General features: G+C 41.8%; 1 protein-coding gene across 6 annotated transcripts in view; it reads left to right on the top strand.

The window, feature by feature from the left end:
• Positions 1-13,503, top strand: part of ROBO1 (roundabout guidance receptor 1) — a 1,753,811-nt gene that overhangs the window by 1,651,590 nt on the left and 88,718 nt on the right. For all 6 annotated transcript variants that reach the window (XM_069760966.1, XM_069760963.1, XM_069760965.1 and 3 more), the window contains one exon: positions 11,107-11,304. In XM_069760966.1, the coding sequence (XP_069617067.1) occupies positions 11,107-11,304 (198 nt within the window). The remainder of the gene's footprint in view (positions 1-11,106; positions 11,305-13,503) is intronic.

Raw genomic sequence — 13,503 nt, 5'->3', positions numbered from 1 at the left:
CACCAACAAATACCACTAAATAACACATTTCATTAGAGTCACAAAGAACAAACATTAAAATCAATTAAAACCATAGGAATGAGTACCCCCTGGAATAACACATAAGAAGTATAGTGATGTGACAATGTCCAGTTATACACAAATGATTGCAGAAAATCTCGTCAAAGGTAGGATATAATAAATATATAATAAACTAGCTGAAGAGCCCGGCGTTGCCTGGGCATAGTAAATATCTGTGGTTAGTTATAGCACCTCACTTCTCTTATTTTCCCATCACACCTCTCATTTTCCCCCTCACTTCTCTCATTTTCTCCCTTACACCTCTCATTTTCCCCCTCACTCCTCTTATTTTCCGCCTCACTCCTCTAATTCCCCCCTAGCACTTGTCATTTCGACCTCACATCTTTAATTTTTGATCACTCCACTATTTTCCGTCCCTCCTCTCATTTTGTACTCACACCTTTTCATTTTCACCTCACACCTCTCATTTTCACCTCAGTATATACATGTTTGTCATCTCCCTTATATATAGTATACACCTGTATGTCATCTCCTGTATATAGTATATACCTGTATGTTATCTCCCCTGTATATAGTATATACCTGCTGTGTCATCTCCCCTGTATATAGTATATACCTGTATGTCATCTCCTCCTGTATATAGCATATACCTGTATGTCATCTCCTTCTGTATATAGTATATACCTGTAGGTCATCTGCTCCTGTATATAGTATATGCCTGTGTCATCTCCTCCTGTATATAGTATATACCTGTATGTCATGTCCTCCTGTATATAGTATATATGTGTGTCATCTCCCCTGTATATAGTATATATCTGTATGTCATCTCCCCTGTATATAGTATATACCTGTATGTCATATCCTCCTGTATATAGCATATACCTGTATGTCATCTCCTTCTGTATATAGTATATACCTGTGTGTCATCTCCTCCTGTATATAGTATATGCCTGTGTGTCATCTCCTCCTGTATATAGTATATACCTGTATGTCATCTCCCCTGTATATAGTATATATCTGTGTGTCATCTCCCCTGTATATAGTATATACCTGTGTGTCATCTCCTCCTGTATTAGACCGCATTCACGCGTTATTTGCTCAGTATTTTTACCTCAGTATTTGTAAGCTAAATTGGCAGCCTGATAAATCCCCAGCCAACAGGAAGCCCTCCCCCATGGCAGTATATATTAGCTCACACATACACATAATAGACAGGTCATGTGACTGACAGCTGCCGTATTTCCTATATGGTACATTTGTTGCTCTTGTAGTTTGTCTGCTTATTAATCAGATTTTTATTTTTGAAGGATACTACCAGACTTGTGTGTGTTTTAGGGCGAGTTTCATGTGTCAAGTTGTGTGTTGAGTTGCGTGTGGCGACATGCATGTAGCGACTTTTGTGTGATGAGTTTTGGGTGGTGACATGCGTGTAGCAACTTTTTTGTGTGTCAAGTTGCATGTGACAGGTTAGTGTAGGAAGTTGTGTGCAGCAAGTTTTGCGCATGGCGAGTTTTGCGCGTGGCGAGTTTTATGTGTGGTGCCTTTTGAGTTTTGTGTGAGGCACCTTTTGCATGTGTATCAACTTTTGTACACGTGGCAATTTTTCCGCGTGTGCAAGTTTTGCGTGTGGCGAGTTTTCCATGAGGTGAGTTTTGCACGTGTGGCGAGTATTGCGTGAGCCTAGTTTTGCACGTGGCGAGTTTTGAGTGGTGACTTTTGTGTTTCGACTTTTATGTGGCGAGGTTGGTGTATGTGTGGTGAAATGTGTGCTGAGGGTGGTATATGTGTTCAAGCACGTGGTAGTGTGTGGCGCATTTTGTGTGTGTGTTCATATCCCCATGTGGTGAGTATCCCATGTCGGGGTCCCACCTTAGCAACTGTACGGTATATACTCTTTGGCGCCATCGCTCTCATTCTTTACGTCCCCCTTGTTCACATCTGGCAGCTGTCAATTTGCCTCCAACACTTTTCCTTTCACTTTTTCCCCATTATGTAGATAGGGGCAAAATTGTTTGGTGAATTGGAACGCACAGGGGTTAAAATTTCACCTCACAACATAGCTTATGACGCTCTCGGGGTCCAGACGTGTGACTGTGCAAAATTTTGTGGCTGTAGCTGCGACGGTGCAGATGCCAATCCCGTACATACACGCATACACACATTCAGCTTTATATATTAGATGATGGGACACTACAAACCAACCATGAGCAGGAAGGTATAAATGACAAGGTGTCAACAAAGCCCATATTCTAGTTACCCGCCATATAGTTCTCTGGGTGACCACACTACATATTTGTGATTTAAGGACCCACACATGAAAGAGAAAAAAAAGGGTGTTTGTTGAAATGTCTTGCAAGAGTATCAAATAATAAACGAAATAGTGTCATGGGTGGGGGCCTTTGCCGGTTGTGCACCTCAGAGGGTACATATGGAGCTCCAATCTCGGTTTAGGCCCAATATGTTGGTCAATACCAGGCTCCAAAATAAAGCTGCTAGCATGTCTCAGAAAGGCATACCGCATACCAAAGTGGGCATAGACGCACACAAGAACCAGGAAGATGTAAGCTATAGTTGGAGCTAGATAACTAACAAAATGAATGTCCCATGCATAGTCCTTAATCATTTCAAATAGGTGCAATGCAAAATTACACAGCAGATGCCCTGTATAAATAAAGATTATCCTATAAATAAATAAAACCATATACAGGGCAGCACAAAATCAGTAGCCTTATGCGTCATACCACATGCCATGGCACAAAGTTAGATAAGTGTCATATAGACAGAAACAGGCTAAAGGCTGAGCCACAGAGTAATACAAGATGTGCACCTATTGAGCATGACCAGCATGAAGGCAAACCTGTAATGCAGGGTCCTCCCCTGGTACACTGCCCAGTATATGTCTGCATTGTGTCAGTGTGAAGGAGGCGGTAGAAGCGCTGACACACCTGTGCAACTTTAAATATGGAAGTTTTCACATGATACAGGGGTGCTCATGCCAAAAAAAGCACCGTAAGACAATGCAAAAAAGGAAGGAGTAGAAAAGGAGCGCCACTCACAAGTGGTGTGGGATATAGCGGCACTTTTATTCAGTAGTTACATGAGACGTAGAGACATAAGGAATGAATGAGCGACAGCTGTTTCCTGTAACCTGCTCTTCTTCCAGCTCTGAATCCCTCACCAGCCTGCAATCCACATAACAACCACAGGGTGGCCGGCCGCAAAAAAAACATAAACATCTTTCAGAGTTTCGAACAATCATCATTTTTTCTCAAGAAGACTAATTATCTATCTATGAGATTGTCTTTACGTGACAGAACAAAACCTAAAGAAATGAACTGCAACATAAATTGGTGTGCATGCAGCGTGCAAGCGTATCTTCACACTGGCCACTAAACAGACAAAACCCAAGATAAAATCATAACATGCAAATACCCTGCAGTAAATAAACAGCAATAGTGAATAGTGAAGGAAAATAATATAGGGTGCTTAATTAACATCATTTTGAACAGAAAGATGTAAAAGCCATCCCACCGCGTCAAGGTGACCCTATTCAAAATGGTCCTAACCTCTAGTATTTTGAACGTTACCATTGGAGATGGCGGGCGAACCCGAACAGTAAAGTTTGTGGTCCGTGCCAAACACCTATTGTTCGGGCACAGAGCCTGAACATGGACTTCTCCAGGAGTTCAGAACATTACTGTGTGAGCCTGCAGCTGTGATCACAGATAAAACGTTTACCTCCGGTCACTGACGTTGGCTGATTTGACTACTACTCCCACCAGCCTACGCCTTCTGCTGCTAATAAAAGCGAGAGCAGGCTCGGCTAATGGGATTATTCATCAGCTGGCACCTGCACTGTAAATAAATAATAATTCCCCTGGATTTTTTATTAGAATCCAGGCAAAACTGACAGCTGTGTGCTGAAGTGCTCATCTGTCAGCTTTAGCAGGGCTGGCTATTAGGCCCACGCCGTTTTTTTATTTAATGTAAATGAATAATTTTGAAAAACGGCGTGGGGTCCCCCCATTTTTGACAAACAGCTGAGCTAAAGCAGATGGCTGGGGGCTGCTATTCTCAGGCTGGTAAGGGGCCATGAATATTAACCCACCCCCGAGTCTAAAAATAGCAGCCCGCAGCCTCTCAGAAAAAGCACATCTGTTAGATGCCCCGATTGTGGCTCTTTGCCGGCTCTTTCCACTTGCCCTGTAGCAGTGGCAAGTGGGGTTCATATTTGTGTGGCTGATGTCATCTTTGTATTGTCTGGTGACATCAAGCCCACGGCTTAGTAATGGGGAGGCGTCGTTAAGACAACATTCCATTACCAATCCTATAGTTGTAGTGTAAATGAACACACGGCCAGAATAAAGTCTTTGAAATAAAAAACACACTTTTCCTTTTTTATTTAAAAATAACAAACACAGTTATACTCACCTAATGCCCAATTCCACTGAAGCTGAAGCCATGGTCTCTTGTAAAAAAAAAAAACAATAATAAAAAACAATCATATTCTTCACATGTCCATCATTCTGTACCATGACGTAATCCGTGTCTGGAGATAAACAGTGTTCAACGCGGACAGTGCCAAGATGCGACCGTCCAGGCTGATTACCACTTGGGAATGAACTGTTGCGAGCGCAGTTTCAGTGACTAACGGTGACGTCATTGAGTTTACCGCAGGTCACTGAGGCTGCGTTCCAGCCAGGCCCCTGAACTGCGGGCACCTCAGTGAGATCACCGCTAGCACAGTGAGAAAAAGGTCTCATGGTACAGCGCTGAGTTCACCGCAGTTCACTGGGAGAAATATATAAAATGAGAGGTCATAAAAGCTCCTGTAGGGGAATAGTTAAATAGTTAGACATCCCAATGTATGTGTTCATATAGCCTTCCTTAATTTCTTCATTCCTCTTATACAATTATATTAATATACACTACTTTTATTATCATCAGTCCAGACTTCATTTTTTTCTTTTTTTTCTTATCATCAGTCCGAGACTTCTTTGTTGTCTTGGTTTTCTGTAGTTGTGCGTATTGCTGCTTCCTGAGAAGAGAACATTCCTTTCCCATTCTCTCTTCTTAAACTCTTTTCACTCGTTACTCTTCTCCTGAACTCCCTGAATTGTGTTTCGTGCTGCACAGATCTCACAGGTTAATAGTAGAGTGAGGACCCCGTTAATGAGAAATGATACAGGACTTTGGTGCCCAATTATTAACAGTCTGGCTGTTGCTGTAGAAACGGGCTGGACCCAGGGAGGGTAAACCCTTGTTTGTTTGTTTATGTAACTACCACATAAAACAAAGTTTTATGAAAGTCGACAACCCATTTAACATTAATCTTCTTAAGACATGTAGATAGAAACAAACTTTATTTCTTTTGCTAAGAGAACTGGTCGGCTGATGCTTTTATTGCCTGTTTTTGCTCCCACACCAATATACTGCTGCAGGAATGAAAAAGCAAAATGTCATGGCCTGCAGTTTTATTTTTTTACCACCAGGTGGCAGAAGCCACCACTTACACTCATTATGTTCCCTTTTGCAATATTGTAAATGTGGCATTTATTGTTTCCGTCTATGCTCTAGACGTACTACAGTGAATATAATAATACAATATAAGATACTGTAAGTATGATACAGTAGATATAATACAGATACTATAGGTGTGCTTGCTAATCTCATATCAAGAGATGCTATTAAATTAACTTAGTGTTCTAATTCAATTATATATTTGCTTCTTAATTAATTGATGTTTTATGGAACCAATAAATTAAAATATTTCAGTAATCGTCAACAGTTGCCAAATGCTGTCATTTTCTCATGACTTTTTAGTTTTTTTTATGATTAACTCTTTTTTTTGTGCTATACCCAGCACTGGATAATACTGGACATAACCACTAGAGGGCTCCCTTTACTCACAAAAGACATATCTGTGTCCAGTCTGTGCCTTCTCAAAAGTCATATCTTTATATAGGGGATATATTCAGTCAGTATAACTATATTTGTCAAATTTATAGTAAATACATTCCGGGAGTTTATTATTTCAGTGCTATTATATTTCAGTTTTTATTAAATGCTAGTTTTTCATAGATTCACAGTTCTAAAGGCAATCTATAACCAGATTTTGCTACCCCATCTGAGAACAGCATTATGTAGGGGCAAAGACCCTGATTGCAGCAATGTATCACTTGCTGAGCTTCTTGCTGCAGTTTTGATAAAATCCTAATTTTATCTAATGCAGATCTAGCAGATCTCCGAATACTTAGCTCTATTTAACCCCACCCACATCACTGATTGGCAGCTTCCTGTGTGCTCTGTGCATAGGCAGAAACCTGCCAATCAGTGGTGGGGCTGGGGTTATGAAAGCTCTGAATATGAAAGACTGCATGGTAGCCAGTTTACTAGTCAACTAATGATAATATCCAGTTGATAAAAGAGTGATTTTATCAAAACTACAACAAGCAGCCCAGTGAGTGACATATTGCTGGAAACAGGGTCTCTTCCCCTACACCATGCTGCTCTCAGATTAGATAGGAAAAACCTGCTGACAGATTCCTATTAAGCTTGAAATAAGACACAAGTTAAACCTACAACCTATCATGTTGATCCAGAGGAGGCAAAAACCTAATTTTTGTGCAATAAAAATGTTCCAGAATGGCTTCTCACTAAACCATATGACTATAACTTCCTCTGTCAAACTCTCTGCTTGCTGTCGTTGAATATCAGTGTTTGCTTCTGGTCTCTGTTCATTTGTTCGCTTGCACCGTTCTTAGTAAAATTTCAACGACTGACATGACGCAAAGTTATTATGGGAATTAGGGAGTAAGTTCTGTTGTCTTAAAATTAAAACTCTGTTCCACGTTTCCGTGCTTCAGCTGTGCGCGGGCCAAGGATGGGATATAGGGGGGCGGCCTAAATTCATTAGTCATGGTCCATTTTATATGGTTTTGCCCAGCTGGCATGATACAAGAACAGTCACCCACCGCCCTCATAAAACCTGATCCAGCCGCTCACCCCGGCTCACAAATAGCTGTGAAATCCGTAAACCTGGGCGATCCAGGCGTCAGACTGTGGGGTCACAGCCATCAGAGCCCGTGGCTGCAGCTCCTGCCATACATACGGTATAAGGCTCCTTCCCTCCAGTCCTCATATTCCAGGGTCCCTACTACAGATGAGCAGAATAGATTCCAGGCAAATACAATTCACTTTACCCCACAATTTGGTTTCACTGGAATCTGATTTTTTTTTTTTTTTTGCTAATCGCTTTGGGCAAGTCCAGCAAAATGATGGCCAGTCGCCATATTGCTGCATTATATAGGGTTGTGAAGGGATTAAAATATATCTTACTCTCCCCTTTTCTTGGCCCTCCCTGTCCCAGGCTCTTCTCTTTTCTGTCTTCTGACCAATGGTGATAAAGCAATGAGGACGGCGAAAGATGTGACTGAGTTAGTGATGAGCGAATGTGCTCGGAGGACGTGTTATCCGAGCACGCTCGGGTGGTCTCCCGAGTATTTGTTAGTGTTCGAAGATTAAGATTTTATCGCGGCAGCTGAATGATTTACAGCTACTAGCCAGCCTGAGTACATGTGGGGGTTCCCTAGCAACCAGGCAACCCCCACATGTACTCAGGCTGGCTAGTAGCTGTAAATCATTCAGCTACAGCCATGAAAACTAAATCTCCGAACACTAACAAATACTCGGGAGACCACCCGAGCGTGCTCAGGAAAACATAAGCAACGAGTACACTCACTCATCACTAGTTACAATACATGTGTTTAGAGAAATGATGGGTTCATCACAGGACAGGTGGAAAATTACAAGGGATTAAGGGTGCAAAATACTAGTTTTCTGGCAAGTGACGGCATCCTAAGAACCATCTCGTGCACCAGAGTTTTCATCTCTTCCATCTACCAGTCCCCCCTTAACCGTTCCTTGCTTTTTACGGCACCCTCAGCCCCTCCCCCATAGTCACTTTACGGCAGTAGATCTTGGTCAAGCACTACCTTACCATGAATAAACAAATCAGACGTAAGGACTGAGTGTTGTGATATATTTATGACGGTTTTGTCACCCTCTCCGGTGTATCCGGCGTTCATCACCCCAGTACTCGTTCCCAAATACGCTTACTATCGTTGCTTCCCCTTAATGCAGCGTTTCACCGTCCGTGCCAAGTGTTAAGTGCTCGAAGGATGCTGTAATCTGCACAGTCAGATTTACAAGCACTTATGGCTATTGTTGCAAGGTGCACAGGACAAGGGTTACGGCGTCTCGTCAGTCAATCACAGGGTGTTAGGCAAGTTTGGAGGCTTGATTCATTGCTCGTCATCACCATTATTTATTTTTTTTAAAGCTGCAGAGAAAAGAATCTTGTAACTTTCTCAGCTCTGAAGTGACGCGGTCTTAAAGAGACTTTGAAGTGCAAAAATGGAAAGAAAAACCTGATTAGGTCGTATGCAAGACATTCTTCAAGTTCATCAACGGTCTTCTAGGATACTAACAGGAATGGCGGCTGTCTGCTGGAACCTAAAGGGAAACTGACCAGTCCCTTAGCGCTATTATCCTGTAGATGTGGGGTTAATCTGCAGGTTGATAGCATTAGGGTATGTGCACACGTTGTGGAATCTCTGCGGATCCGCAGCGTTTTTTGCGGTGCAGAAACGCTGCAGATCCGCAATTGATTTACAGTACAATGTAAATCAATGAGAAAAAAAAATCCTGTGCACACTTTGCGGAAAATCCGCTGCGGAAACGTTGCGGTTTAAAAGAAGTAGCATGTCACTTTTTTTGTGAATCTGCAGCGTTTTTGTACCCATTCCATTATAGAAAACCGCAGGGGTAAAAACTGCAGCAAATCCGCAAGAAAACCACAGCAAAAACGCACAAAAAACGCTGCGGAACCGCACAAAAAACGCTGCGGAACTGCAGGTGTGTTTTCTGCCAGGAGAGGCAGAATCCGCACCAGAAATTCCTAAGCCTAACCCGCAACGTGTGCACATAGCCTTATAAAGCCGTGCGACCGCTCTACTGAAAGTCTGGCTACCTGTAGGACATGAACCTTAATGCTCACGGCAGCCTCCGACTTTCAGTCATAGAGGTGCGGCCAGCACGGCGTCAGTCACCGCTCAGTATAGTCAGCTGTAACCGCACCCCCAGCACTGACTGACTGGCGCTCAGCAGTTCATCAGTATGGAGCCGGCTGTCAGTCAGTGCCGGGGCATAGTTTCTGCTGCTGCTCTCTAAGCACTGAGTGATGGCTGGCCACTCCTCTATGACTGAAAGCCGGAGGCTGCCAGGAGGAGTAATGTTTGTTTCCTCCCAGTAGCCCAGCTTCCAGTTTGGTAACTGCACAGCTTCAGAATGCTATTAGCCTGCAGATTATCCCCATATCTGCAGGTTACCAGTATTTTTTGACATGACAGGTTCCTTGTAAAGGGAGATTAGCATCAGAAAATGATTTATTAGTTATATCAGGTATTTGTGTAAATGACATTATTTAGGGGTTGTTACCAGTGTGAGACATGTAGATGAGGAGAGAAGACTGTCCATCATTACATGTCTCACACTGGTAATTATTATTATTATTATTATAATTCTCTTTTTATTTAAAATAATCTCTGGAGGCAGATTCTCCGGCCCATAGATCTTAGCAGCTCATTTACATATTAGGAAAAATGTAGATATCTCTTGAATAAGACATCAGATCACAGATATGAAGGTATTATTTTATTCATCCTTTCCTGACCTGCAGCATGAGCATGGGCAGCACTGTGGCTCAGTGGTTAGCACTGTTGCTTTCCAGTGCTGGTGTCCTGGGTTCAAATCCCACGAAGGATCCTGCAAGGAGTTTGTATGTTCTCCCCATGTTTGTGTGGGTTTCCCTAGGCTTCTCTGGTGTCTTCCCGCACTCCTAAGCTGGTGGGTTCATTTATGATACATCTAATGTGTGTGACCAGTTTAGGTCTCATGCTTTCTCCCAAAAACTGAGACAGAGATGGCCAAAAGATTAGATCATGATCAACATTGACATTTTTTTTTTTGACCCTTGACTTCCTCTTCTTTGTACAACCATGAAACATATATCTACTTATGACGGCCAACACAACAAGTCATCAGTTCAAAGACTCATAGGCAAGAAAGAAAGCGTTGTTCATAGCTCACATGACACAACATCGTATATCCTTCCTGCTCTGAGGCTTCGATGCTTCGACACCGGTTGTTCTAGATGTTTATTACTCTTTTCAATCTCGTTAATTGGCTTTCATGTTTTAACATATGTTTAGCTCCAAGCAATGAAAACTACTGAACTCTGAACAAAGGCTGATGAACTGAGTTACATGTGGATATTGTAGTACAGTAACATGGACGTATGAGCTATAGACAAGGCTGTGCCTACCGGCTACAAAATGTCAAGATGAGGGGGAGGAGAGATATGAATGACCCTATAGTATAAGAGAACTGAGTATTCCAAAACATCTAGATCCAAGAGTCCAAGCCCGGGGTGCATTCATACTAGTAATGGTGTCGGAATGGGTCTCAAGGGCCCAACTCCAGGGCCCCACCTTTGGGCAGAGACTGACTGCCGTATTTCTTATGTGAGAATCACATCGTAAAACTCGTACTGGCCTAGCACCTCTCCTGACCGGAGCAAGACGGTATGATGTATTACTATGCAGCTGTCAAGCTCCGGTCAGGAGAGCCAACAGTCAGACTCAGTACGAGGTTTACGATGCGATTCACGCACGAGAAATACGGCAGTCTGTCTCTGCCCTTAGTCTGTATATGGTGATTCAATTATATAGTGCCAAGTACTGCTCATAGAAGAGGGTGGTGGCCCACCGGAGAATCCTCCTGTTCTCCTGTAGACCAGTCCAACCCTGGGTATAAGAAATGGCATCATAAGTAAGACACTTCATGAATAGGAGGTTTTACTGCACCCATCAGGCTTCTCAATAAGTCCCTACACACGTATGTACAATGTGATAACTTTATAGGATAATATGATGATCCTACTTGTATTAATTAATTGCCACAAATTTTAATTTGTGACTATCAGTAGAAAATGTAAGAAAATTGTCTTTTTTTTCTTTTGAATAGATTCCTTTGGAAATCCCGTGCCTCCTGGTGATCAAGTCAGTCTTGCCCAGCAGATCTCAGATGTGGTGAAGCAGCCAGCCTTTATAGCAGGGATCGGTGCGGCCTGCTGGATCATACTGATGGTATTTAGCATCTGGTTGTACCGTCATCGCAAGAAACGCAGCGGACTTAACAGCACCTACGCTGGAATCAGGAAAGGTATCCAGAGCCTCTGCACAGGGATGTCACACTACAAATGGCTGCAGTGGATTGTCTCATTCTTAAAGTAAAGCTCCGGGTCCAGCACTGGTTTACACATTATAATAGGGAATTGGCAAATATATATATTATTGTGATTGCTCGTTTTAATCTCAGTAGTGACTCACTAATTTCTTACCTGATAGTTCTACCACATTTACTATTGTCCTGCAGGCACCATTATAGGCTGTCATGTATGATGTCTCGTAGAACTGAGTCACATTTTGTGATAACATTGCGTTTTCATTTATGCTAAACTAAAATAATTTTTTATTTATTTATTAATTTTTTTTTTTTTTGATCACCCTCGATAGTTGTGAAACTTTGCAAATCATTTTAGGATTTGTCTTCAATCCTGTAAAAAAAAATTGCATGTACCGTAAGTGACTTTTCCTGCTTTCCACCAGTCTATTTTCCTGCCTTTAGCTGCACTGATATCAGAACATACTCATTTGGAGTACAGATGATGGCAGTGATGGGTCAGCTCAGCACCTGTATCACTAACATTGGGGATACGCTGCTGCAGGAGACTGATAAGCACAACACTCAGAGGAGGAGACCGTGCTGACCCATCACTGCCATCAGCTGTACTCCAAATGAGAACGTTCTAATATCAACGCGGCTGACGTCCAGCAAAAACACTGGGGAGAAAGCAGGAGAAGACGCTTACATGCATTTTTTACACAATGGAAGACAAATCCTATAATAAACTGGTTTGCAAAGTTTCATAACTTTCTTGATGACTGAAATAAAAAAATGAAACCTTCGGTACTCTTTTTGGTAATTATTAGTTCCCCTATAATGATAATTTAATGTATTCATTCTTTGGTAACCATTTGTCTCACTCTATGAGGATGGTACGCAGATTGTTTCCATACTGAGGTTACTGTCGTCCATGGGAACAATTTTTGTAAAAGTTAATTTCCTATCAGTGCTCGAACAATCACATCTGAACTTCTCTACTCTTCTGACCTCATGACAACACTTCCTGCCCTATGTCCTGATCACGTTCATCTTTGACTTAGAGATGTAATGTAGATCTTAGTTACCATCCACATCAATAGTATGTATAATATATATATATATATATATATATATATATATATATATATATATATATATATATATATATATATATATATATATATATATATATAATGTATATGTGTATATACTCCAAAAGAATGGAAGTAAGGAGCGAACTAACACATGAACATGAAAATAAATTTTTACTGGTGACGCATGATGCCCTTTGCTTGTATATGCTGATGGGTTTGCTTACATTGAATATTACTTCTGGAGACTAAAGGGTTGGTCATGGGACTGCTACAGTGCCTTTACTCTGTTTAGAATTTCTCCTTGTGATATTGAGCATTTTTTTATGTAGCCTTCTATGGATGCCATCATTATTTGTCTCCTAATTGTCATATTATTCCTTTCCTTTACTAAACCATCTTGGTATTGTGACCCAGACTTATCTTTAATGCCATCAGTTCTCCCCTCCTTGTGTATTGGTTTTATACTTACCATCTACATTTTGTTTGGAGACCCCATGTGTTCCTGGTCATGTGACACTCCATGACTCTTCTCCCTATCTTTTAAAAATGTTTGTTATTTATTCTTTCAATGAAATATATTTTTATCTTCACGTGTTAGTTTGCTCTTTACTTCCATTTTTTGGGGGGTATATTGTTTGATTGGGAGTGCAATTTTTTTCCTTTGGTTACATATACAGTACAGACCAAAAGTTTGGACACACCTTCTCATTTAAAGATTTTTCTGTATTTTCTGCTAATTTCTTGCCATAATACAAATTCTAACAGTCTATTCAGTAGGACTATCAGCTGTGTATCCACCAGACTTCTGCACAACACAACTGATGGTCCCAGAACCATTTGTAAGGCTGGGTTCACATTGCATTCAGTGACACCGTTAAACGGACTACGTTACACCGCGGTATAACGCGGTGTAACGTAGTCCGTTAAGGCCGCCATTGAATGCAATGTCGGACGCATCGCTAGCGCACGCCCACAATGGGCGTGTGCTAGCGATGTGCCGTCATTTTAGTGACGGACCCGAGACGCGGACTGCAGCGTTTCCGGGTCCGTCACTGCTAGCGCTGGGCAAAGTCGGCACTTGCGTTAGCGCAGTCCGTTTAAC

The sequence above is a fragment of the Ranitomeya imitator genome, chromosome 3 (genome assembly GCF_032444005.1).
Source record: "Ranitomeya imitator isolate aRanImi1 chromosome 3, aRanImi1.pri, whole genome shotgun sequence".
NCBI classification, from domain to species: domain Eukaryota; kingdom Metazoa; phylum Chordata; class Amphibia; order Anura; family Dendrobatidae; genus Ranitomeya; species Ranitomeya imitator.
The sequence above is the reverse complement of the archived record's forward strand: the minus strand, read 5'-3'. Positions and strand labels throughout refer to the sequence as shown.